This window comes from Plasmodium inui (genome assembly GCF_000524495.1).
Source record: "Plasmodium inui San Antonio 1 unplaced genomic scaffold supercont1.23, whole genome shotgun sequence".
NCBI lineage: Eukaryota > Apicomplexa > Aconoidasida > Haemosporida > Plasmodiidae > Plasmodium > Plasmodium inui.
Window position 1 is genome coordinate 249,207 of NW_008481857.1, and position 25,644 is coordinate 274,850.

Consider the following 25,644-nt stretch of genomic DNA (forward strand, 5'->3'; position numbering starts at 1 on the left):
TTTTTTCCTTCACTTCTTTCCATATACACATGTATGAGAGGACTAAATGCAGAACCAAGCAAAAACATTTCGATGGTGAGTTCTATCAGTACACGAGTGACTTACAACTCGGTTGGCCTTACTCCTTCCTCTCTGTCTAAGCGATGTGTAACGCATCACCAGGGAGGCAAACCCCCATTTTGCCATTTCCCCCTGTTATGGAAACCCCTAACGTTGTCACTTTCTTTCTGTCCCATTCACAGGCCACAATTCTCAGTAACAGCGAGGATGGATCCCTTTGCCACTGCTCTCTTTTTGTAAGCCAAAAAAAGAAAAAGAAAAATGGAGAGAAGGCAAAGTTCAGAAAAAAATATCCCAACGGAGTCGCTGCCACGAGCACAAAGGGAGCATACTTTTGTGGCAAAAAAAAGAAAGGAAAAAATTAAAATTTAAAGCGTAAAAATTAAATCGCAAAACACTCCTTCCCACAGGGACGCTGCTTCAGTCGAAGCAAATGCAACACGTTGCTATTTGTCCTGACCGGTGCTGCAGTCTTATCCGTGATAGTAATTGCCATTTTGATTCAGCGTGCAACGCACCTCCCCCTTAAGTAAGTTCACAGGAGAAGAACTCGGCCGTTGAGTTTCGGTCCCTTCTTCCATTCCTCCGTTTGGCCATAGAGCCTGGCGTGATGAGAGGTGAAATCTTCTTCTCTCGGAGAAACTGCCCCCTTCAATTATGCATATTCCTTCACCCACGCAGGGCCAAAGCGAAAGAAAAAAAAGAAACCACGAAAAAGGCGAGGACAAAAAAGGCAGAAGCGAAAAAGTAACGCACATTACACAAGCGGCTTTTCAGCATATGAAAGTTGGACCAAACGAGAGGGGCATATTCCTTTCTTCGATGAATAGTAAAGCCCATTGGGGAGAATACCTGTCTATGCTACTCCCTCCCAGATGACGCACAAATTAGTCGTCCACTCGTCTATCACACACAGCAAAAACGTAGTGAATAACTGTTAGTGGCATTTTTCATGCACGCCTCTGCAAAATGGTTTGCACTGCATGAGTAGTGTCTCTTTCGCAGAGGAAAGAATAACCATTATATTTTTTTTTTTTGTCTGCTTTAATAGCCCATTAATTTTACCTCTCTTTAGTTGCACCTTCCGCTTCTTACGTCCATCCCTCCGTCGTTTTCATCTGATGTTTCGCTATGAATCATGCGAAAGTGACAAAACTGAAGCCCGGGGGTGTCTTACGGGAGAAAACCAAAAATTATAAAATTAAAATTGTACAGTAAGAGCATCACCGGGGAGGCACCTCGGGTGAATGTCCCCTGAGTCAGCTCCCCCAAACTGCTCCCTCCTTAAGTAGGGAGAAAAGTGACGCCCACTTAACTGCTTTTCAAATTTTTGCGTTCAAATGGCATCCATCTGTGGACAGCTCTTCTCCAAATGGTGCGATAAATAGTTTGGAGAAACTCGCAAAAAGAAAAAGAGGTAGTTGCACATGAGGGGGCCTCTTCCATCGGACGTAAAAAACAGGAAGACTCTTAACCAAATGTTTGCAAAAGAAAAAAATGGCTAATCATGAAATAAAAGGACTATTCCTTTTGGCCAAATGAGCTGGTGTTAAAGAGAGACGGCGTAACGGTGCCGTTCCATCACACTGCTAAAGGCGCGTAAGAACCTTTACACACCGGAATGCACAAATGTACCCTTTGAATAGGTTGCTATGGCTGCACGATGAACGGAGAACCAACTGCCATAAGCCCCCAGTGACAGTCCTGTGGGGTACTTCCCCTTTCTCCAACCACCCTTGGCGATTTGTCTTTCCCGTGTTGTATATCATACGCCAATGCAATACGCGAGTATACGCGACCTTGTTGTGAAAAGGAGCAATTCCATCCTTCCAACGACTGTAACGAATGGCTCATTGTGGTGGTTCTACTTGTGGCCTCTACAAATTTAGGGGGACTCAGTGGGGGATGGATAAACGACAAAGGGTTCGGACAGCTCACCATTCAGCCTATTTTATGCCTTTTATTTCTTCCTTTTTGGATTTTATTATCTTTTTTTTCCCTCTTTTGTCCACTTCCCCCGTTGCTACACATCGTACGCTTCTTTAAAAAAAGAAAGTCCACCACACGTGTTGGCGCATTCGTAAAATCCTGCTGTATTTTCCCCCCTACGTGGCCACATGCGAGCGCCCTGAGGAAATTGAGGATGCGCGAAAAATTCTCAGGTGGCGAAAAAGAAAAAAAAAAAAAAAAAAAAAAAAAAAACTGGCATAGCATGTCACAACATAACGCAGAGTGACGAGAAGCAAAAGAGCATGGGGCAGAGTTAACACAATCGTTAAAAGAAAAAATAAAAATAAAAAAAGGGAAAATATGCAAGTGCATTTTTTACATTTACATACACGTAGGTGTATATGACCACAGTGCTAACCCTTCTGACGCGAGAAAGTTTGCTACCCAGTCGTATGCTCAAGTATACTGTCATTGCCGGAGCAGCTGATGGGGAGAATGAACAGGGAGAGGGGGGCAGTTAAGCCACTTCTGGCAGTTCCTTTCTTCAACGTTTGCCACGCATATCACTAATGTCAAAAACTGTTATTGTTTCCCCACTTAATCCGTTCAGTGACGGCTAAGGTGGCCGCTATTCGTCTGTGGTTCTTCTGACTAGTAGATGGACGAGTCTCACCAGCAAGTAACACTGTGCCATAGCGCTTACTGGTGACGTTGATTCTGCAGAAAATTCCCCGACCACCACCATCGCCACTCCTGTTTCCCCACAACTTCAAACTCGAAAGTGCCAATATGGACGACGGCTCACAACGAGAAAGCAGCAACGAGGGTACCTTTGAAAATGAAAAGAAAAAAAAAAAAAAAAAAAAAAAAAAACACACATATTCCGTAATAACGGAAGTGAACTACTCACAGAATGAGGACAACAAATCGACAAAGAAACCCAGTAAGAAAAAAAAGGAAACCAAAAGAAAAAAAGTGCACATAGAGGATGTCCAAAGAGTAGGGGATTTTAACGGGGATGCTTCAAGTGACGAGTGGGGCAGGAACAATAGGGCCCAGGATGGACAAGACCCTCAACGCAGGGGTTGCATAGACTCCCAGAAACGTGACGTCGATTGTTTGCTAAAAATAAGGAGGGAGAAAACGAGAAAACGGGAAAAGCATAGAAACCACAGTAGCAACCGCAGTGGCAACCGTGGTAGCCAAGACGGCGACAGCCACAACAGTGATAGCGAGCACCAAGTGCTGCTACTCCAAGGGGAGAAAAGCAACGGGAAGCTGGAAGCCACGACAGCTCCATCCCGGCCTCTCCATCATAGGGAGGCCACCCGCAAGAGTAGAAGAGAAGACGCACCATTCGATATGGTCCATACTCCCCAAATTTCGAACTCACCACGGAATGGAAACTACGAGGAGCGGCCTCAGGGACACCGTCACAGTAGTCAGGACCGTGGTGGGAGAAACGGGAGGGTAAAAGTTGTGCTGCCCGTAGTGGACCCCATTTATAATGTGAGCAGTGCTGATATGCACGATTTGGGGAGTGGCGATATGCACAATGTGGGGAGTGGCGATATGCACGATGTGAGCAGTGGCGACCCCCACGAAGTAAGCGGCGCAGACCCGCACGAAGTGAGCAGCGCCGATCCACCAAGCGCCAGCAGCAGTGAAGTGAACATTTTTTCCAAGCTGCTCTACAAAATAAGGAAAGCTTTTGTTGACAGGAGGGGGCAACCCATAACGAATGAAAACGTGGTGGATAGCGACATGTGCGAACTGACCATTGTGGGTAGCAATGGAATTGACCCGAGTGGCCCTAACAACATAGTGCAGCTTGTAGAGGACGAAGATACGTTCATAATGCAGGGGCACGGCACTAGTCAGACAGGAAGGCGGGGAGAAGACAGAGTAGATGCTTACCGGCATGGAAGCACCCGGACCAACGAGATGATTACCCTGAACGGACTAAACCTGAATGGACTGAACCCGAATGACCTCTTAAACAGCTCGGGTCTCATCAACGCCAGTCCCTCCGAAATAAATGAAATTTTTAGTAATGTAGAAAATGGGATCATTATAATGGAAAGGCCGGATTCCGGGACGAATGACACCACATCTGATGAGGAAGCATTGGAGCGTGGTGGAGGTAGCCACAATGGTAGAGGTAGCGACGATGGCCGTAGAACCCACCGTTTTAGCTACAGCAATGTCTCCAACAGAATAGCTACCTACGTCAAGGAAAATATATCCTACGTAAAGGAAAAAATAAAAAGCTACTGGCTGGAACGAGTGCGTGAAGCGAACACGCAGTTGGCAACACCTCATCAGACTACGAACGAACGGGAGGAAGCAGACGAACGTTCCGTTCACCCCGAAGACGAAAACGATGATCCTAGTTGTCTTCAAGTTCTCTTCTTCTTAGGGTTAGTGTGTAAATTTCCTATCCTCTGGATTATTGGCTCCATCGTATTCTGCATCACCCCAAATGAACATAAAAAAACCAAAATGTGGAGTCTAGTTAATACCATGTTTGCTCTCATTAGTGTCGTTTACTTTATAAGCACATCCAAATTGAAAATGCCAAAGCCAGCTTTTTTTGTCCTCATGGAATCAAATACTGAAGAAAAGAATAATATTCTTCCAAGAGGGGTTTTAAAGAATCGGGACAATGTCTTTCACAGTTCGGTAGTGCTCGATGGATCTACTACCTCTCATTGGATGGGGCAGAACTCCCCTGCAGTTTTCTCCGCGGAGGGGAAGTTCTTTCTAAATTGGAACTTCGTGTCGACGCAGAAGCCGGATACGCACGTTTTGCTGTAAGGAGACCACTGCTGCAGTTGAATGTCCTCCTCGATGAAATCGGAGAAGAGATAGTGCCCTGTTGAAAAACCTTGTATGGTGAGAACACCTCCTCATGGATCGACTCTTCCAAATCATCACCTTCTGATTCCTTGTCCCACCTCCCCTTGCAGAAGCACTGACGTGTACAAGCTCCTAAACCGCGTCCAAGTGACGTTCCTCTTCGGAAGGGGCAACAGCTACCCCCGTGCGCAGGTTGAAAAGATGAAGCCTTTTTTTCATGACCTAAAAGAGGGCCTCAGGCCAGTCCCCGTAGAGAGACTCACTATGACGGACCAGGAGTAATTCTGAACCCACCACACGCGCCACCTCTTTCTCGTCTGCGTTTATTCGCAACGATGGAGGCATTTCCGCGTGAACGTGTCCCCCAACTGTTGGGAGAATAATATTAATGCGCGTCTGTTTGTACGTATATGTATGCACGTATGTGTCCATGTATGTATGCACGTCTGTATCCACATATGTATGCATGTACTTATATGTCCGCCCATGCGAAGCAGCCGACCATTTTCACGCCCACCTCTCTTCTTCAGCATCCCCGAGGACTTCTTCGGAGGAGGACTCAGGTGCGAACGGACAGAAAAATACGCGCCCAAGCAGGCCAACAAAGCGGGGATGGAAAAGCAAAAGGAAAAAAAGAAGGAAAAGGCCAAGTGGTATTTATTCTGGAAGGAAGACGACAACTCAAAGGATAATAAGTCAATCGGATCGGAAGAAGGAGCAGATGTGTCCCTTCCCGTTGGAGAAATCTTCTTTTTTAAAAGCCAATACTCCTGCAGAGTGGCTTTCATCTACCCAAAGAAAACGAACCCCGATGAAAAGGAGATGCCAGCAAATTTTATCCAAATAAATAAAATTATAATAAAGGCCTTTTGAGGGAGGCCCGGAGGGTACAGAGTTAGTTCGCCTGATGTGTGTAGAAGTGGCAGACGCGTCTTCTTCCAACCGTTATGGCAGTAGAGCTACACACTGCAAGGGTTTTTATTTCACCCTTTTCATTTTCATCTTTCTTTTTTCGCCTTGCTTCTTTTCGCCTTTTTTTTTCCTTTTTTTTGTTGTTTGCCCCAAGGTGGTATCCACATCGACACACACCCAACTTCCCCATTTCACCACCAACGTGTTTGTTGTTTAACTGCATTCGTCGCGGAGCTGTGCATCACTTGCAGCGGCACCTGTAACTGTGGGAAGAGTGCACCTCTCTGTGTATTCAAGTGTACCTATGTATGCCTATGTGCTTCGACCGTTTTACCCATTTTTTTTTTGTTCAGCTTTTTAAGACCCACGAAGGCGTGGTTTTCGAAATAGCTACTGTTTGAGAGACGGCAGTAGGGGGCCGTCTTCTGCAAGGCAGAGGCCCGCTCATCCCCCCCGTGTCGGGATGCTATTCACAATGATGAAAATTATTGCGCAATTGGGCTAGGCGCGCCTGAGGAACCTGCGAATGAAGCAGCCAATCGCGTCGTCCAACTTCTCCACGAAGCTTTGCATCTCTGGCCGTTCAATCCCAATGACGCAGGAGAAGGCAATGTAAGAAAAGGGATACAAATCGTAGCTGCAACCAAAGTGCTCAAATGTGTGATTTCCAATGGTTAGGGCCTTCCCATGAATCGCTGCATGATTAATATTTTCATTTTTTACGACAATTGTTTCGGACCTCCCCTTCTTTACAGACCCCTCATTGCAGTTGTCTGACGAATGGAACGGACGTGCACCTTCGTTGTTCATTCCGCGATTGAGGAAAAGCAACTCATTGGTGTGTGCACCCTGCTCAATAGTGTCAACCCCATTAGGGCCTACTTCCCCCTTGTGGTGAATAGGAAAAGCAGATTCTACATTACCCTCCATTTTCTGGCCCCATGTGTGTGCCCCTGCTCCATTTCGTATCAACAGCGGGGAGCATATAACCCTATGCCCGGTAACATTTCTATAAAAAAGTAGAGAACCAAGTAGGGTAATACTCTTCGGGTTTTCGACATGGCAGATCTTGTAAAGCTCGTTTAAATTAATCGCCATGGATATTTTATTTTTGCTCGCTTTGATCAAACTTAAATTGTACTTAGAACAGAGAGCAGAACACTTTTCTTGTAACCAGGAAAAATTTTCCTCCCTTTCTTTTCTTAGGGTTAGAATTTTTTTCTTCCCTAATTCTAGTAATGTGATGAAGAGATCTAAATATGCATGCACAGGAGTCCTACCAGGGTAATGTTTTTTCAATTCTTTCATCTTTCTCTTATCAGAGCTGAATACAATCCCGCCGTTAACTGGCAAGAGGAAATTCTTATCACAACTCTGAACCACGAAGTCCACTCGACCCTTCGATTCAAAACACTTCTGTATTTCTTTACACAGATAATTGCATTGTAATCCGAACGCATTATTAATTATGTGTGGAATATTATACCTCTTGCAAATATGGGCTATTTTTACTATGTCATCTGAATTTCTAGGGGCATAACTAGATGTGACTGACATGACACAACAGATTTTCTCATCATATGTCTGTATCAGTTTTTCTATTTCGCTGAGATTTGTAAATAATTCTTCATCCTTGTATATCATGTCCACTACTAAATATTTCAAAGCACAGAAATCGATGCATTTGTAGCACGTCTTGTGGTCTATTCTAGAGACTATTACATATTCACTTTTTTCTCTTTCCTTTTTCGTGTAGAGGATGCAGGTACTTAGACACATCCCTGTTGCGTATGGCAGTATGTATACATCTTCGCAGCTCTTTATTCCAAAGCTTTTGATCATATCCTTTACGAAGCTCGTGGTGGCCTTGGCCAAGATACTGTTTCCCGCGCTTTTCGGCTGCACGTCGTCTAGGTTCCCTGACCTGCGTAAGGGGCATAATTAGTTTCAGAAGTGTACATAGGCGTATAGATCCGTACACACACATATGAATGTATGTGTGTTCCTGTGTCTGTGTGGGGGGGAGGAGGGGGCGGGCTGCTCACCTGCCAATGCCGTGCCCGAATCCGATGTACTTGTTCCGCACGAGGGCGCTGTATATTCGATTCTCCCGCTCCCCAATTTTTATGTTCTTCTCGCTGTTGCATCTGAGGAAGGAAATAGGGCGAAAATGAGTTCTATGTTCCCACGTTTCTACAGCATCGCATCGGGAAGGAAATGATCTTTTTTTTTTTCTTTTCTTTTACGCACAAATTTTGAGAAGATATCTGGTGCAAAATGTTCATGATGGTTATTTCATTCAGGCCCTCATTTGGGACACGGCCGTAGTTTAAGATGCTGCAAAGGGGGAAGGAGGAGGGTTGTATGACGCAAAAGTGGGAGACCATTATTTCTTTCGATGGGATGCATGTGTATGCATTTATGAGAGAACTCATTGTGAGTTGCTTTTTTATTTTTTTTTACTTCCATAGGGTATTCTCCTTCTGGTTAAGGGTCTATTATTGGGGAGGTAGACAAAAGGGAAAGAAAAAAAAAATGACAAGTGACAAATAACAAATGACCAGCAATAGAGGCGTAACGCGCGGTGAGATACCCACACGAATGTTACTCATGTTAGACACTCAGCACGTATCATATGAAGAAGTACCTGCTTGGATATTAAGGAATACCTATTGCTGCATATGTCCCCTTGGACAGCCTTGCCATTGCGCACGTCCACACCTGGTGCGTTCATCTCGCTCCTCTAATGGAAACTCTCAAAAGAAGATAATACAATATAGAACAGAAAGAGCGAGACAAAAAATTCGAACGATTTTCCACTACATACGTGTATTCACTTGAACATCTCGCTACGATGCTGCCAAATGGGTAACTTAAAAAAGAAAAAGGGAATGCTCTTTGAAGCGGCTATATATTTACTCTTTTTTATCATATCTTGTTGATTAGCCCTCCCCACCTCTGCTAGAGATGCACGCGCGAAACAACTGTTGCTATGCCAGAGCAGGACTGTCGCGTGTGGAAAGTTATACCGCCGCTGTTCCTCTACTTCGCACTACAAACACGTGCATACAACACAAAACATACACCATACAACATTGTTCTTTCTTCACCATGTCAAAGGAAGAAGCAAACAAAATCGTTCGAATTGCTTTCAGCAGGCTGTTCACTCAACTACACTTATGATGGGACCCTAACCCATCACTCCATCTTGGTACTCTGCTGGTGTACAGAAATTCATGTAAAAGTGCTTCCCTTTTTTAAACAAGTTTTTTACATGAACGTTCTGGTAACTTTTCCCAAATTCGCAAAAAGAAAAAAAAAGAAAAAAAATATAGCTAGCCAATACGGGAATATATTCTACAGTCTGAGGTATCCCTTACAACTTGGAAAAAAAACAACAGCAAAGAAAGGAAGAGACATTTCTATTTTTTTTACAGGAACAATACTGTAATTAAGAATAAAGATGGGAAAGAAAAAGGGAAGGAAAATTTTTAATATGTTACATAAAAACTATGGAGATCACAGGTATGCACTTATGGTATGATTTAAAAAATAAAAAAATAGGGAGTAAAAAAATTACTAAAAAAATTAAAACAGAACCATAACTGCGGTAGGAAAACCATAGGATAAACTTCGGTCAAAAAAAAATGGCGCTAAAGTGACACGACGGTGTGTTTTCCTGATGTACACGCGCTGTACACTATACGTTCCGCACCGTGCCATTTCGTACACATTCATGCGAGAACGTGCTCTGTGGATGTGGAGCAGCTGGGGTGCGGACGATTCTCTATTCAAAATTTTCATTAAAAGGAAAAGAAAAAAATTGACGAAGAATTAAAAAATAAAGGTGACAACAGTAGCGATAGTATCCATAGCAGCAATGGAAGCGATGGTAATAGTGCACATGAGATGGGCCATACGGTGTAAACGCACAGCGCGCGCGAGGGTTTGGGGAGCTCCTATGGGTAATATATCAACGACGCACTTGCAACATGTTAGCAGTACGCATTCGTGTTGTCTGATGCGAGGGATGCTCCAAACTTGTCTATTCCACAATAATGCCTTCCTTCGATGCATCCCTGGGCGCATTTTTTCCAAGGGTTCAAAAGGCCTGCCATTTGCGAGACTTGACGATGGTGAAGGCCTGTGTGAGATTCGTTTATCTATCTATCCATCCAGCAACCCATCCATTCGTTCTTCTTTTCTTCCAATTTTTTATTTCTTAGCCCACCTTGTGAATGTCGCACAAATCACACATTTTGCAGCGACTTGCAACTCTTCGGTACCGAGGTGCTCAAAACAACACCGCTGCTCTCGGGGGGCGGAGACGCCAGGGGCTTAATAGAGGTACATCTTGCCTCAGACGGGTTACATGTGCTGTTAAAAAAATAATAAAAGAGCTCATGCTCAGCTATCAACTTCTGACATGACGGTTCGGACAAAAATTTCAATGACTTAAAAATACAAGAAGAATACTGATTCAGTTGTGAAATGAAGAAGCAAGCGTTTCTCTCATCATTTCCATCACCCACAGAGTAAATGAAACATATAACTGATTTGTTGCACAGGTACGGGGCTAAAATTTCATTTATGATTTGATGAAATATGACTTTCTTCCAATCCTTCGGATCAATTAAAGAATTAATTAATCTATCCCTTGCGGATATAATTCTTATATTGTTGAGAATAATATATGACCATACTAATGGGATAAACTTACGCGCTGAGTTAATTAACCACTCTAAGCTTGCATTGGTTACTATAACCAATTTTCCTTGTGTCAAGCATAGACTCAAGGTTTTAATTACAACTTCACTTAACTTAAAAAAGAATTGTCTTACGGATGCTGGGATGTTGTCATTCAAGCCTAGCTTCATCTTTGCAGTTATCCAGCTAGTTGGCAATATCGTATCATCATAATCAAAAACGATTAACTTCTTGTATATATACGGTTTGTTATGTCCTCTGTTTTCGACTCGCACCATTTGGGTGTTGCTCGATCTGGTAATGTGTTCTTTGCAGAAGTTTACGTCCGCTGTGTGCACGGGGCTGTTTTCATTCTGTGCATTTCTCATTTCGTTTATCTGTAAATTGTCCAAGTAGTTATAACTGATTTGGTCCCCGCCCCTTTGAAAGTTTCTCATGTTCTCCATTTGGGCCGTTTTGGCTTGTCTTTCAAAATAAATTTCGTACACTCGGAAAGCTGTGGATATGTGCGTGCAGGCTCGTTTGCGGAGGAGTGCGTGTTGGGTGGGCCTCCACGTATTGGCATATGCCTCGGTTTTGCAAAAACGATGCTGCTTTCACTCACGTGTGAGGGAGGCAGACAGCGGGGAAGGGGCTCCTTCAAGTGGACCCTGCACAACTTTTTAATTTTTTTTTTTTTATTTAATTATTTTTCTTTTCCTCCACCCTATGATGTAGATACAAATAGGTAAAAAATTCGGCAGCCTTATTTATAGGACTGATTGCTTACTTAGCTTATGGCCCTGCTGCCACGGCTTTTCAAATTTTCGTTTGTTCTGTTGCTTCAATTTTTGCTGCCTCAGCTTTGTTCTTACGAAGTGTGCGCAACAGGCGCAAACTGTGCTTACATTACAAAAACGATTTTAAAAAATGGGCAAAAAAAAAAAAAATCTTTTTACTTTAATTCACTTGTTCACTACGCGCGGTGTTCTTTAAAAAGAGGTGCTTATGAATATTTCGTCCTCCTCCGGGACTTGTGAAACGCGTAGCGTAACACGCTGTGTACCGTGTGAATTGCAAGGGACGCGGCACAACGCGCTGGACACACGAATTCAAATTCCCTTAAAAGTTTCGACAAAACGAATTTCCAAAGTGTAATGCTCACAAAAGAAAGTCTAAAACAAAAATTAAAAAAATAAAAATGACACTAAAAAGGGGTAAGTGTGGCAAAAAAAATAAAATAAAATAAAACAGGTAACAAAGCGTGAACAGAAGGTAAAAAATGGTGGACACGCATAACAGAATCGTAACCGAAATGAAAAAAAAGTAAAATGTAAAAGAAAGAAAAGTAAACAAATAAACAATTAAATAAATTAGTAACGATGTAACCAAATGGCCCAGTGTCAAAATGCCGATGCAGGAAGAAAAAGAAAAGGTAAAACAAAAAAATTAAAGGAAATAAAAAATGAAATAAAAAAAAAAAGAAATTAAAAGGGTCGTAACCAAAATGGGGGAAAGTAAAATGCACACAAAAGAAAAACACATTTAAGGAAAAAAAAAAAAAAGAGAAACTAAAATGCAGCCATTTGAAAACGTGAGAAGGAGTTAAGGGGGGCACATATCACATATAGAACAAACACACATTCAAAGCGGAATAAAAAAAAAGGCCGAATAATTCGTGAACAACTATGCAACGGCCGTCGCAAAAGGACAGAGGCGGGGGGGAGAAGCCGGGCGCATGGGTAGCAAGTACGGACGTGTACCCGTACTCATGTGTATTTAAGGGAGTATACAAAATGGGCATTCGCAGGGGTACACTTGTGCGGGGTGGCTATACGTTTGTGCAAGTGTGTATGTAAGCATGTATGTGAGTATCTAAGTATATATATATGCTTGTTCACACGCGCAGGAGTGCATGTTCTGAATGGGTGTGTAAATATATAATGCGTTTGGTTTGTGTATTCATTTGCGTATGATCATGTGCCAAAGCGCACTTGGATGTTTCCCCTTACAAATGCCTACACAACACGCAAAAAATCCACCTCCCGTCCATTCAATTACTGTAAAAATAAATGCGCAACAAGCTAAAGAGGAAAACAGAATTTTCCAAATGGGAAGCAACTGCTACCGAAAGTGAGCAGAGAATTTTTCTTTCCAACTGGTCATTTGTGAACAAGCGTAATTGTACAAAAATGGGCAGGTAAAAAAAAATATACAAAATAATAATAATAATAGCAATAGTGGTTATAGCTAGCTATTTCCCACTCATGTGTGCCATTTTTTTTTTTTTTTTCTTTTGTTCATACGTTTCTGCAAATTTGTACACCCGCGTGCCTGAGCGTGGGCGTACGTGCCCACCCACTGGCGCGAAACTGCGAACATGTAAGTGAACAGATATTTGAACAGACAAATGAAGAGACAAATGAAGAGACAAATGAGCAGATAAATGAACAGATATGCGCACAACTACTTCGTGTTTGTAATTTTCATACAACGGCTGAGGCTCCTTAAAAATGCTCGCCGCCGCCTCGCATAAAAGACGCGCGCCACCTGCTTATACATGCACACGAAAGTTCTGAGGCACGTATAAACAGGCTGTTGCAAACCACGCCAAGTGAGAAAACCAAAAATGTAGTGAACAGGTGGAAGCTATAAAACCGATTACCCACTTAAGCGCCACACTTTTAACTGCTTGTATTGTATGCGAATCTGTTCGTCAGTCAATTCTTGATGTACCACTTCGTCAACAGGGCGACATGAAAAATACAAACACTTTTCCTGCATATACATACGAACAGCGCTGAATGCTACGCTTCCTGCGATGTGAAGGACGTGGCACTCTAGCGATTTGGCAAAATTTCAACCTGGTGAATTTCTTAATTTTCTCATTTGGCGCTATGAATGTTTCAATTAATTGTTGACGAGGGGTGAAGTTAAAGGGCCTGCAAAAGAACGAACGGTTTGGAAAAAATGTTCAGTATAACTGAAGCGGAAAATAAAAGCTGAAAAGAAAATCCAAATTGCGAAAGTGCAAAATGGCCGAAGGGAGAAATGCGCTGCACACAAAAAGTGGTTTCCTTTTTTTTTGGTCACATCCAACATACCCTTTCTTAAGACAATCAACTTCGCACTTTCCATTCAACCGAATTGGGTATATGGCCCACTTCCTCCGCAAGCATATAATTGCATTTGTTCACGAGTGCATCCTTCCCCACACCGCGTTTGGTTTGCCTTCCCATTTTGCAGACAAAGCTGAAAGTCGACCAAATTGAAAAAAGAAAAGAACGAGGTGTAGAGTGGGGTTATTACCCTTATGTAATACCAGGACCAACAAGTGGTCTACTTGGCCATGTTAGCGCGTTCTCCAATTTTGTGGCGCAAGCCAGTTGGCAAAAGTCTTATTGCTTTGCGATTTTCATGAACGTGTATAATGCCTGAAGTGTTATATGTTGAATTCCAAATCGGTGTTTTTTCATGCGAAATGACGCATGTTTACAACAATTACCTCACATTTACAAAAGTTGCCGCACATATCTGTGGGCCCCGGGGTGAGGAAAAAAAAAAAAAAGATAACATTGTGTGCGCAAAAATGAAAAAACGAAAGGGCGTTCGCATAACAGTTAAACCATACACTTCCTCAACAGTGCCAGCGGAATAAAATAAAATGACCCTATGGGGGAAAAATTCCAGTGTACCTTTTTTGCGGAATATGCGCCCATCTCCTGTGCTAGGTGAAAACTCCCCGAAGTGATTCAAAACGTGGAGTCATTTTGTTGTCAAGGGAAGAGGCATACAGAATGAGACAACGGGGTAGCACTATACCTCTAAAAAAATGAGATCAAAAATGCTTACATGATGTTTCATACCTTTCTCACTTCTGTTTTGTACCAGTTTCACAATTTGTAAGACAAAGCATTTGATATACAATCGAGGGAAAAAAGAAAGAAAACTTGTTAAGTGCTTTCTTTTTTGCTCATGCTTTTTTTTTCTACCCTAAATGCATATTCTGATAAACCATTTCCCTTGACAAATATTTACATAAAAAAGGAGAATCAACAAAAAAGGAGGAAAAATAGAAATGGAAATGAAAAACCAATTTAAAATTTCACCGGTATCCCCAACAGAGTTGCAAGGGTTTTCCCATATGGTCGAAGGGCGTTAACATCAACGCGGTGCCAACTCGTGAGCCAATGTGCATGCATAAGATATATATGCACGACGCTACTGCCAATTCTTGACAGTTCTGCGAAGTTCTAATTAGAACGGATAAAAAAAAAAAACGATTCAGCTTGTTAAGCGCATTTCCAGCATGTGTATGTTAGAAGAAGCAAAAAGGGCATCTCTTCCTTTTTTTCACTTTTACTTTTGTAAATACCCCGCACGCGATAGTGCATCCTGGCCGTAGTTTCTGTTACCAGGCGAGACGGAAAAGGTGATGAGAAAGCGGAAGGGCACAACGAATTTGTTAGCAGATAGGTTGACCAGCGGGCGATCCAACAAAGGGTGCAGCGAAAGGAGCGGCGAAGATAGCAGCGTACCTAACTGCTAACGAGCCAAGCGAGGGGTTAAGAAGCCATGCCGCTTCGAAACTGCCGCATGCTCGTCGCGTGAATTTTACGTCTCCCTCTTTCTTCGCGTAAGCAAGCGCAACAACGCAGTTGTTGGTTCTCCCAATCGTTGTGCGTTCTTAAGGAGGCGCGACCAAAAGGCAGCCGACTTCAGGCACACACGTTCGATGTGAAGCGGTTTCCATGTATATAAATTTGTTCATTGCTTATTTCATATTGTTTATTTGCCACCAGCTTATTCCTGCTTCCATCCTGAGGAAGGAACAAATGTGCGCTAAGCAGCTTACCTCCGCCCATGCGAACAGCTAGGCGTGACGGACGGCCCTTTACACATATTCCTCAAGAGGGAGAGGTGTGCTGAGCAAAGCCCCATCGGAGTTGCGGTTAGAAATTTGCTCAGACACACACGTCTGCTTAAGTATGTTTACATATATACCACACCGCTTCGGCGCGCTTCGCATGGAGCAGTACGTTGGTAGACGCGCTCGCACTGACACCGAACTAAGCGCACGGCTGCAGAGCGGCCTATCCCCCTCACAGACACCACACATACCGGACATACCGCTTACACCCCGCACACACATCCGAACATGTTAAGGCAAGTGCAGCTGCTCATCCTATTGATCGTTGCCTCGAAGAAAGGCACCGTACTAGTGAACTCAAGGAAGATGAGCCACCTGCATTCCAAACTTAACGAAACTATTCTCTACTTCAACAAGTGTCCCTCCTCCAATGTGTGGCACCAGAAAAGAAACAACCCACATCCTGCCTACATAAAGCAACCGCTCTTTCACATACATCGGAGAAAAATTAATTACTTGAAAAATGGCAATGCGGTATATTCCAAATATTACAATAACGAGCCTGTTTACAACACATACAATCCAATTTTAAATTATGAGGTACTCGATTTGGTGAAGGTCTTCGGGAGGTTTGCTGAGCATGGAAAGTATGACTCGCTCAACATTGCCCTTGACGTGGGCGTAAAGGAAAACAAAACACTTAATGACCTAGATGGGAAACGTCGTCAGACAAGAAGGAATAACTCCTGGACACATAAACTTGTCGCCATCTTTAAATTTAAAAATTTTTATGAAGATCACAAAAGAGCATACTGGTATAGGCATTTCTCACAACAGGGGAAAATGAATTTCTCAGATTTTAAAAAATACTTATTAGTACTAAAATTTAAATGGCCAAGAGATTCCCTCTTCCCAACATATAATATCTTCCTGTTTGAAAAAGGGTTAAGTAGAAATGTAGACTCACCACTGATACGAAGCAAAGTGGAAAATTACATAGAGCGGCAAGAAATTAACGAAAATTTGCTGAAATCCTGTTTCTTCTGCTTCTCAGAAGGAAAAGAATACATAACTGCGCAGGATATATTAAAGACCTTTATTGGGTGGAAAAGAAAAGGGGATAAAGATGAGAGGCAAGAGAGCGATACGAATTTCTTTTCCTTTTTTAAGAAAACCAAACCGAAGGAGGACTCCATCGACTGGTTCACCTTCAAAAATGAAATCGACGCTTGCACGATTAGGATGCACGAGGGGAAGAAGTAAACTTAGCCTCTAGGAAGTGGCAACGTCTGTGATGAACTTTGTTTTATGATGTAAGATGGCACCGTTCCACAGCTATGCTAAACGCGGGGTGGTCTACCTCTGCCATGTCTTATGTCCCTCCCTTATTGGGGGAGATTACTCAAGAAAGATAAGAAGCCAATTTCACAGCGATGGAGCCCTTCTCGTTTGTTTATGAGCAGGCACCACGCATGGCCAGTGGTACTCATCCATGCTGTCTATACTCCTCGAGAGCAAACTGCTCAGTGGCGTCACTCATGTGGTAATGACATACACACAGAGTGTGTATTCCTCTCCTGTTTTTATGAAAACGTCAGTTCTTCATATTGACCAAATTTTTTCACCAAAGGGGGGTGGTGGTGATGACCGTCTTACGCTTCTCCTCTTCTGACCCCTCTTTGCATCCCATTTTAACACCCCACGAGATACGTCAATTTTTTCGTAATTTTTTTCGTACACCTCATTGTGAAACCTTGTCGCAATTTCACCTGTGCTGGGTCAGGAACCGGTTGCCACGTGAATGGGCAGTTAAAATAGAACATCGTCATAGCCAAGGTGTCATGGCGTCCCAAACGTGGTCTCCCCTCACATCGCCATAAGAGAGGCTTAAAATGGAACGAAACGGGAGAAGGATAAAACGCTAATCCATCGCGAATGCGCACAGCGGGAATGATTTTTCCTCCCCCACCAAATTAACTTTGTTAAAAAAAAATTAACATCATTTTTAATCCAACATTGAAATGCTCTACACACTGTAGAGTGTGATGGTTAAGTCAGCAGGGCAACAGAGTGATAAGAGCATGAACATTCAGAAAAAAAAAGGGGGAAAACGCGGCTACGTCTGTTAATGTGGCACGGGGAAACTCCTGCATGTTTAAAAGAAAACGCCGCATTTACAACGGACGGGGAATGGAACAATAAAAATTGTTGACGCGCGTGGATAAAAGAGGGAAAGAAAAAGACAAGAATCTAGGGGGATGGACAGGATGAAGAGGACGAAGATGAAGCCTCCATTAAAACGCTGCGCAGTGCAGAATTACGAAAAAGACAGTAACACACAACGCACATGTGTACGCATGTACTCTTGTCTGCAAATCATTAAAACATGTGGCATCCCCCTTGCGCGCGGATTTTTTGGGGGAGAAACATTAAAAGGAGCTGCTTCGGTGACAAGGAGAAGGGGGGGGCAAACAAAAAGCCACCGATGGGCATATAAATGGGCTCAAGTAGCTGTAACGGTTGTACCGCCTCGCATGCATTCCTGGCATGCTCCTCATAAACAGGCGTAGAGACTAAACAAAGCAGAGGGCACACATACGATGACAAACGGTGACAGACGCAGCCAAACGCTGCCCAAGGAGTGCGTGTGCCGGCGCCCCCCCTCAGAAGCGCCGGTTCTCCACCCTCTTCTGGTTATTCTTGTACGAGGGAGTGTACTGGAAATTCTTCTTCGTGAGGCGCAGAATGGACGAGCCGAACATGTATATGGAACCGAAGTTTTCCAGCCACACCGTTTTGTACAGCGAGTGAGAGCCCACCTTGGAGTTAATAACAACTTCTGTCCACACAGAGGTTTTAAAATTGTAAAAAAATAAATCGTTCCTTGGTAAAGAGGAACTTTTGCATTCTCCACCAATTACGAACATATAATCATTAATGATGACACATCCATGTCGGTATCTCTTCTCCGGTATGCTTCCTTTCGCCATGACTTCGAAACACTTATTGGATTGGATATTGTACAAAAATAGATTGTCGCAAAATTTCAGGTTTATTTTGTTCCTATTAAAGCTGTAGTAACTGATGCCTCCAAATATATACAGGTTGTTTTTATAATACGTGCAGGAATGCCCTGCTCTTTTTCCAAGCCAGTGGAGGCTTCTTATCTTCACTCCGTTCGCTATTAGGTCGCAGATATATGTGCATTTCTTCCCCTGGACGCAATCTTTACAGGGGGGGTCATTACGCTCGTGGTAGAAGTTCGTGCGTGTCTGTTGGGGGCCCTCCTTCACGGGTGTGCTCTGACGGTGCAGACCTTCACACTCTGCACCTTCGCACTCTGCATTTTTAGCTTTCTCATCCGTGGCTTCTTCACGAGTGTCAAAAATGAGGCTGTACAGATCTGAACAAGTGTCTTCCGCGTGTTCCTCCTGTTCCTCCTCTTTCTGCTCTTTCTTTGCAACTTCCTTTCCGTCCCCACTGAACCGATGCCTATCAGAAGATTCCCCCTTGGCATGGCCAAAGGAGTCGATATGCCTCTCCGCAGTGGACGTAGCAACAGTGGCTATGCTATCAACCGTGCCTACATTGCAGTGCAGGCTGTCCATCGGATTTACCGCTCCCCCGTACATCTTAACCTTACCCGACTGTGTCGTGTTATCATTGCTAAACGCATCATTAGAGTTCAGTAGGAAAAAACTGTCGTTAAAACATTCTTCTGCCTTTCTGGTGTCGTTTTCAGGCGCACGATCGTTCTGTATACCAGCGGGGGAAACAGTATCACCCGGTTTAAAATAGAAAATGTTGTCGTTATGGCTTTTCTTCGCGATGGACTCGTGTAAGTGGGTACGTAAAAGAGAATTATCCTGACACGTGTGCTCTCCGTTTTCCCCCTCCCCATGAGCACCCCCCCCGCCGTCATTCCTGTACTGGTACAACTCCATCCACCGGTTTCGGCAAAAATCGTAAACGTACAGATCGTTGTAAATGATGTCCACATATTCATTGGCCCTTTTGACGGTGCTTCCTTTACCCCCAAAAAGGTAAATCAAGGAGTAACAGCTCTCGTTGACACTGCAGATGGAGAAGAAATCTCGAGCCTTTATCAACCTCTTCATTTTTTTAAAAAGATTTTTCTCTTCGTTCGGAAACAGCTCAGAAAATTCGCACAATTCGGAAAGCTCAGAAAGCTCGGAAAGTTCGGAAAATTCGGAAAATCGGGAAAATTCGCAAATTCCGCTGACGTACTCGTCGCAGTGGCTATCATGGCTGCCACAACTGCGTCGGCTTTGGGGATCGCCATCGATGCGCCGACAGTCTCCATCTCTGCTTTGACGGTGACGATCGCTACTTTCATGGGGGCCATCTTGGATGTGTGCCCGCTCCACAAGACCCGCTTCATCACTACGGATTGTTTGCTCCACACATGAAACGTTACATTTCGTCCCCTTCTGCCCGCTTTCCGCTCCTTGCAGGGGAGAGGACTCGCCCGCCTTGGCATCACAACTGGAGGACTCCCCCATGGGGTCAATCTCATCGTCATGAGCATTCCCCTGCTCCCTGCGCTCCGTCTCACCCCCCCTCAACATCCGCAACAGATGCGCAAAATCAGAGAAGTTATTCTGCGCGGATTCTACCACAATGGTACCAAACAGAGTATTCATATTTAGCATATTCACTTTACAGAAATTCATAAAATGACAGTTACTACTGATTATAAAAATACAACCATTCAGGTAAACCACATCTGTGTAATTCATAAAAGAAATATTGCTCAGGTGATTGAAGCTTCCTTCCATAGTTTCTTCCGGTCTGTTCAGATAAAAATTGGTCAACTCCAAGTCCTCATTTTTATTCACGGACAGTTCTTCACATATGTTCAGAAATATGTACCACACGTTATTATATGGGGTATACAAATATATACATTTTTTTATTTTATCGAAAATGTATATGTTGTCATTGATGACACAGACACCATCACATCTGTTTTTGTATACCTTTGCGTCGAAACCGATATTGTGAACGTTAAATTCGTAATTTTGGTTCTTCTTCCCCTGGTCGTCTTTCCTGCTGGCGATGTTTTCCCCCTTGTCCATCCCGTCCCTGTGCGCTGTCATCACACTCTGCGGGCCAGTCGTGGGAGAAGTTGTCGCTGCCGGCCCAATCGCTCTCACCCCGGCGGGACGCTCCTCCCAGCCTTTCTTCTTGCGCCCCGTGCGCACATTCCTCTCACCCAGAATCAACGTCCGCGAGGATGACTTGGACGAGCAGCTATGGTTGCTGTACCCATTACTGATGTCGACAAAATTACTAATCAGATTTTCATTCTCTATATTGTTGTAATTGTACGCACTAATGTTTCGGTTGTATATGCTCTTGCTCTTATTGTAAAGGTAGTTAATAATATTCATGGCTTACATCTTTCGGTCACTAAATGGAGGATTCTCTACTGCGGGGGGCTTCTCTTCTGCTGGGGGATTTTCTACTAGAGGGTTTTCTAGTGAAATTTTTCCGACCGAAATTTCTAGACAGGTGCATGCGGAGTGACTGGGTGTGATGCAGACCTCTTCGTCGGGGCATCATAATACATTCACGTGAATATGGCCACCTTTCCCCTTTTAAGAATTTTTTTTTTTTTTTTTTTTGCCTTTATCAAGAATGAGCTCTACGAGAATGTGTTTATGGCCCGATGGGTACAATTTATCTGTTAAGGGAATGTGCCCTTCGGGCAACCTCTCCTATCGTGGATTCCCTCCTGCAAGACGTTGGGTCGTTCACCTGGCGGAGGACAAAACAAATGGGCAGCAACAGAGCGGGCAAAATCTGCTGCGAATATACGTGTGGGACCTCCAAACAGCAAGGGTACCAGCGAAGCTTTACCACGATAAAAAAGAAACGGAAAACAAAATAAAGTAAAACGAAGCGAAGCAAAATAGCACGGAATAACCCAACGTTAAGCGCTCGGTGATCCCCGCAATACATTCACACCTGCGTGGTCAGGTATACACAAATTTTTAAAAACTCTCAATTTGTACGGAAAAAAAAAAAAAAATAAAAAAACAGAAAAGAAAGAAAGAGGAATCTAGTAGGAGACCGCCTGGGTCCAGCGAAAAGCTATTCTTATCAGATAACGATTAGCTTTACTCCAGATTCATCAATCCTCTTTCGAATGTGTTTAACAGCACGGCTTTATGTAGCGTCCCGGCCATGCAATTGACACGCATTAATTTCCTGGCATTTACCCTCGATGTTTAATCCCATTAATGCATAAACGGAAGGGAAAAATTAAAATGGGGGCGCCAAATTGGGGAAGGCAAGTTCAGGGGGGCCACATTATGACGCATAATGAAGCGCGTTGAGGCGACAAAGCCTTGGGCCTTTCACAAAGTGGATTATCAAAACGGGGGAAATACATACCGCACAAATTGATGCATGTGCATGTAAATAAGGGGGGCACAATTTTTTTGTCGGCATGGTGAGGATTCCCTTCCTCGTTCAACTACAACTCTGTATGTTCGCACAAAAATTCAAACCGCGAAACAGTGGAAATCCCGCAAATGCGCCGCGAGCAGCTATGAGATTTCATCTATGAGCTACTAGCTATGCAACTATGTGTGTTCCCAATAGCATGTACTTTCTCCTTCGGCAATTTTTATGCCAATATGCCATATGTACGCGCGATGGGATGCTGGCGATGGACTGCACGCCCACACATACCTCTGGCCTATGCAGGTGCGGGGTGAAGCCAGGATTTTTGTAATTCCCTCTTAACTGTTCCACCTTGGTGACGGCTAAATAAGATGACCATTTCGTACACCCATTTGGGGAACTACAATTTTTTTAAGTAACCTGACAGGTTGAAACCCCCACAGTTGGTCTGGCTAACCTGGCCGTTTTTTTTGTTTTTACAAATATTTCAGTTTGTAAATTTTCTCCCTTTTTTTTTCTCACGTATGTTACTTTAAAGAAGAAAATAAATTGGGATGAGAATATTTCATTTCTTCCTATTGCCGTTCCACTGTTCCGTTTTTTTTTCTTTTTTTTTGCTTGAAGCACGTCCACTGGTGTAAGCAGTTTGCCTTACGCAAACAAGGGACCCATATCTGCCGCTCATTTATATCTTCCCGTTCGAACTGCATGATCACTTAAGCAACCCCCGCGTCGGTCCGAACTTTCGTAGAGCCTTTTTACATCGACGAATTGGGCGTACCAAGAGGGGAGCGCCTACAGGCCCTTTTTTCTCAAATGAAAAAGGTCACAAAAATGCGGATGTATAAAAAGCGGGACCGATACACAACTGTGTGTGCATGCCATGTGGACCCACCGTGCCAGACAAAGGATGCTAACCGAATGTGTCACTCTTGTTTAGGCTTGCTTCGTTTCTTCCCAGTTCTTCTCACTTTTCCCCGTGAGAGATTATCAGAAGTTTGTGGCCACACCATAGGAGAGCCAGCCAAATATGTACCACTTGGCTCAAGCCTAACACATTTTAAGATTAACCAGGATGCTCAAAATTATTATGGATCCTGTTCCTATTCCGCTCCGAACACTTTCATATAGAAAAAGCGAACCCTATGAGGTCTTACATAACAGCGCATTGATACAATCAAAAGTTAGAAGTAATTCCCATTGTTAATTGGGCACGTTAAAACCGTGGAGCAAAAAAAAAATTCACCTCAGTTGTGTGACAAAATACAAAACAGTTTCACCATGCGGCTATCCGTATGATAGCATATACTACATCGTGCTGAAGGTAGAACCAATCACAGAGAATTTTCTTTCCGCGCGAACAACATACTAATTGTGCTTGTCGCTGGTGTTGTTGGCGAAACCATTTTTTTTCTTCTTCAAATTGGTAGATAAACAATTGGGGGCGGACGAGAAACCACGCTTGCAAAAGTTGCACAAAAGGTTTGCACCGCGCGGATAGGTAGGTATACAAATATACATCTATAGATTTAGCAGCCTTCACATGCGCGCAGGTACAAGTATAACTACGCACATACGTAAATATATTTGTATATGCCGATCGTGCAGGGGGCGCCGTCCTGCGAGGGAGTATCCGAGATATACGATGCAGCAGTGCCGCACGACATATGAACAGCCGACTAGCTGGCTTGCCGCGAAATATATACCTCAACAAAATAAATGTACTATACCTATATATGCAATTATATGTAACACCTGAAATGGCAAAAATGCGCGGTCAAAGAATTATTCTGTTAAACAAGTAACCAAATTTTTTCGATCATATATATTGACTTGCTTCCCCTCCCGCATGTCAAAAGAAAAAAAAAAGAAAAAAAAGAATATTTTCTTTTGGTCAGCGTTGAAGTACCAATGTGGCCAACGGCAGAAAGCCATTTTCTTTTTCGCAGTCGCGAAATGTGAACCGCGCAAGATCGAATTGATGCGAATAGAAGCAAATGCGCGAAAAAAAAAAAAAAAGAACAAAGAAACAAACGAGCGGATAAGGATTATATGTACATATGTACACATAGATTTACCTCCAAATGTACATATACCACGAACCTATGCGCGCCCGAGTGCATGCCAATTCGGCTCGCCCCCCCAACCTGCGTCCATATATTTAGTCGCCCCGCGATAACAGAATGAATAGCTGTACAGAAAAATTCTACGCAAAGAGGGATTGACAAAAGGGAGCAGGTTGAACCAAAGCAGACTAACAAACCTCAAAGTTGGCAAACTGAATAATCGTAAAAAATTTCTTAATCTTCACCAAGGTAGCTGCAACGAAAGAAACATCAACATTTCGATAAAAGAAAAAACAGAAAAAAACAAAAAAAAACACAAAATCGATGCAATTCTGCATGAATAAATCCCTCCCTCTTTTTTTTTTTTAACATTTTCACATTTTGCAAAAATGCTGCAAAAAAACCAGGAAGCATTTGTTGTAATATAAGATGTTCCTGGACTTAAGAATATTTTTATGCCATCCAACCTATGTGATCAATTTGAATACCAGATTGAAAGAAAATTGTTTGTTGATTACCTCTGCATGAGTATTTCGTTTCTTAACGATTTCGCATGACCATTATATGTATATATTCCCTCGCGACATTGAACAACCCCATTCTGAGGCAATACAAGCCCCGGCATATATATCACTCTGCGACCAACGGCGCACGTAGGTGTATGTACTTTTATGTTCGTGTTTTTCCGTGGGCTCATTCATTCGCACGCACATATAAACATATATACGTATACATATACGTCTATATTTACATACAACACCTTCGTTGCGGCAAGCGGAGACACGAAAAAAGAAAAAAAAAAGAACTCCCCTCTTCCTTTCATCTACGTTGCCAAGCCGTTAAGCAGAAAATTTTATCATTTTCTTCTGCGTTTATTTTTTTTTTTGCTTCTTTACACAGAAGTATTTTTTTTTTTTTTTTTTTGTGTATAATTTTTCGTACCATAGAGCAATAGCAACATTGCCAAACACACACGGTACATTTTAATATTCCCGCATTCTGCCCGAATAGAAATATCGTGCAGTGGGGCATAGCGGCTTTCACGCGCATATTCAAACATTGTGTACATGGCAGTGTTATATAAAAGTGTTCATGCTGCACGCTCACGTGGGCCCTACCCATTGTCTGTTCCCCACGACAAGTGCAGAAGACGCCTAAAACAATAAAAAACGCGTAATGATGCTCTCCTGCTTGTTTGCAACCGAATGGACACCTTTTTAAGCACCTGTGAGGCAGTCCATTTGTCATACACATAAGCATTCCCTTCTTACATACATACATATGCGCACGTACGCTCGTGTTCTATGGTAACAGCTGACTGGTTCGCACTTGCCAGGGGTGATTAGATCGATTGCTACTTTCGAAGGGGATAATTTCATAGAGATTAAGCGTATCCGCTGCTTCTCGTGCGCTGCGTTCCACTGTGCAAGCGGCGGGACGGGCTTAAACTGCGGTTCCGTACCAACGAAGGGGCGCAACTTTGCCATTGACACTTTTGCAGTTGCCAGCTCTGCGGTTTGTTTGCCTCCCGGTTGGCACCGTTCATTTTGCGGATACTTTCACTTTTTTTTTTCTTTTCTTTTCCCCGCGCCACAGTGCCCGTGTTCATCGGCGTAAAAGTACATGTGCCTTTTTTTTCACAATCTACGTACGCGCCTTGGTGAAAAAACTATTTTTGCCTCTTCACCTTCAAATTGCATGCGTAGTTTATGCAAATGGGCCAATAGGCGCATGTGTACGCGTATCTGAACGTATCCATATATGCGTATAAAGGTACAATAAAATGTACATGTGTTTTATATTCCTTGC

At 43.2% G+C, this 25,644-nt stretch overlaps 5 protein-coding genes across 5 annotated transcripts; 2 read left to right on the forward strand and 3 right to left on the reverse strand.

Moving 5' to 3' along the window:
• Positions 1 to 2,799: 2,799 nt before the first annotated feature.
• On the forward strand, positions 2,800 to 5,742 carry C922_04464 (hypothetical protein; the record flags this gene model as incomplete). Its single annotated transcript, XM_008820047.1, has 3 exons — positions 2,800 to 4,823; positions 4,980 to 5,147; positions 5,400 to 5,742. The coding sequence occupies 3 exons, from the start codon at positions 2,800 to 2,802 to the stop codon at positions 5,740 to 5,742; spliced, it is 2,535 nt and encodes an 844-aa protein (XP_008818269.1).
• A 540-nt stretch (positions 5,743 to 6,282) lies between these two features.
• On the reverse strand, positions 6,283 to 8,515 carry C922_04465 (O-phospho-L-seryl-tRNASec:L-selenocysteinyl-tRNA synthase; the record flags this gene model as incomplete). Its single annotated transcript, XM_008820048.1, has 5 exons — positions 6,283 to 7,705; positions 7,827 to 7,928; positions 8,032 to 8,118; positions 8,245 to 8,276; positions 8,429 to 8,515. 5 exons carry the CDS (start codon positions 8,513 to 8,515, stop codon positions 6,283 to 6,285), a joined length of 1,731 nt encoding a protein of 576 aa, XP_008818270.1.
• Positions 8,516 to 10,031: 1,516 nt separating this feature from the next.
• Positions 10,032 to 10,934, reverse strand: C922_04466 (hypothetical protein; the record flags this gene model as incomplete). The annotated part of the gene is made up of 1 exon (XM_008820049.1): positions 10,032 to 10,934. The coding sequence occupies one exon, from the start codon at positions 10,932 to 10,934 to the stop codon at positions 10,032 to 10,034; it is 903 nt and encodes a 300-aa protein (XP_008818271.1).
• Positions 10,935 to 15,625: 4,691 nt separating this feature from the next.
• Positions 15,626 to 16,600, forward strand: C922_04467 (hypothetical protein; the record flags this gene model as incomplete). Its single annotated transcript, XM_008820050.1, has 1 exon — positions 15,626 to 16,600. One exon carries the CDS (start codon positions 15,626 to 15,628, stop codon positions 16,598 to 16,600), a length of 975 nt encoding a protein of 324 aa, XP_008818272.1.
• Positions 16,601 to 18,000: 1,400 nt separating this feature from the next.
• On the reverse strand, positions 18,001 to 20,751 carry C922_04468 (hypothetical protein; the record flags this gene model as incomplete). Its single annotated transcript, XM_008820051.1, has 1 exon — positions 18,001 to 20,751. The coding sequence occupies one exon, from the start codon at positions 20,749 to 20,751 to the stop codon at positions 18,001 to 18,003; it is 2,751 nt and encodes a 916-aa protein (XP_008818273.1).
• Positions 20,752 to 25,644: the final 4,893 nt, after the last annotated feature.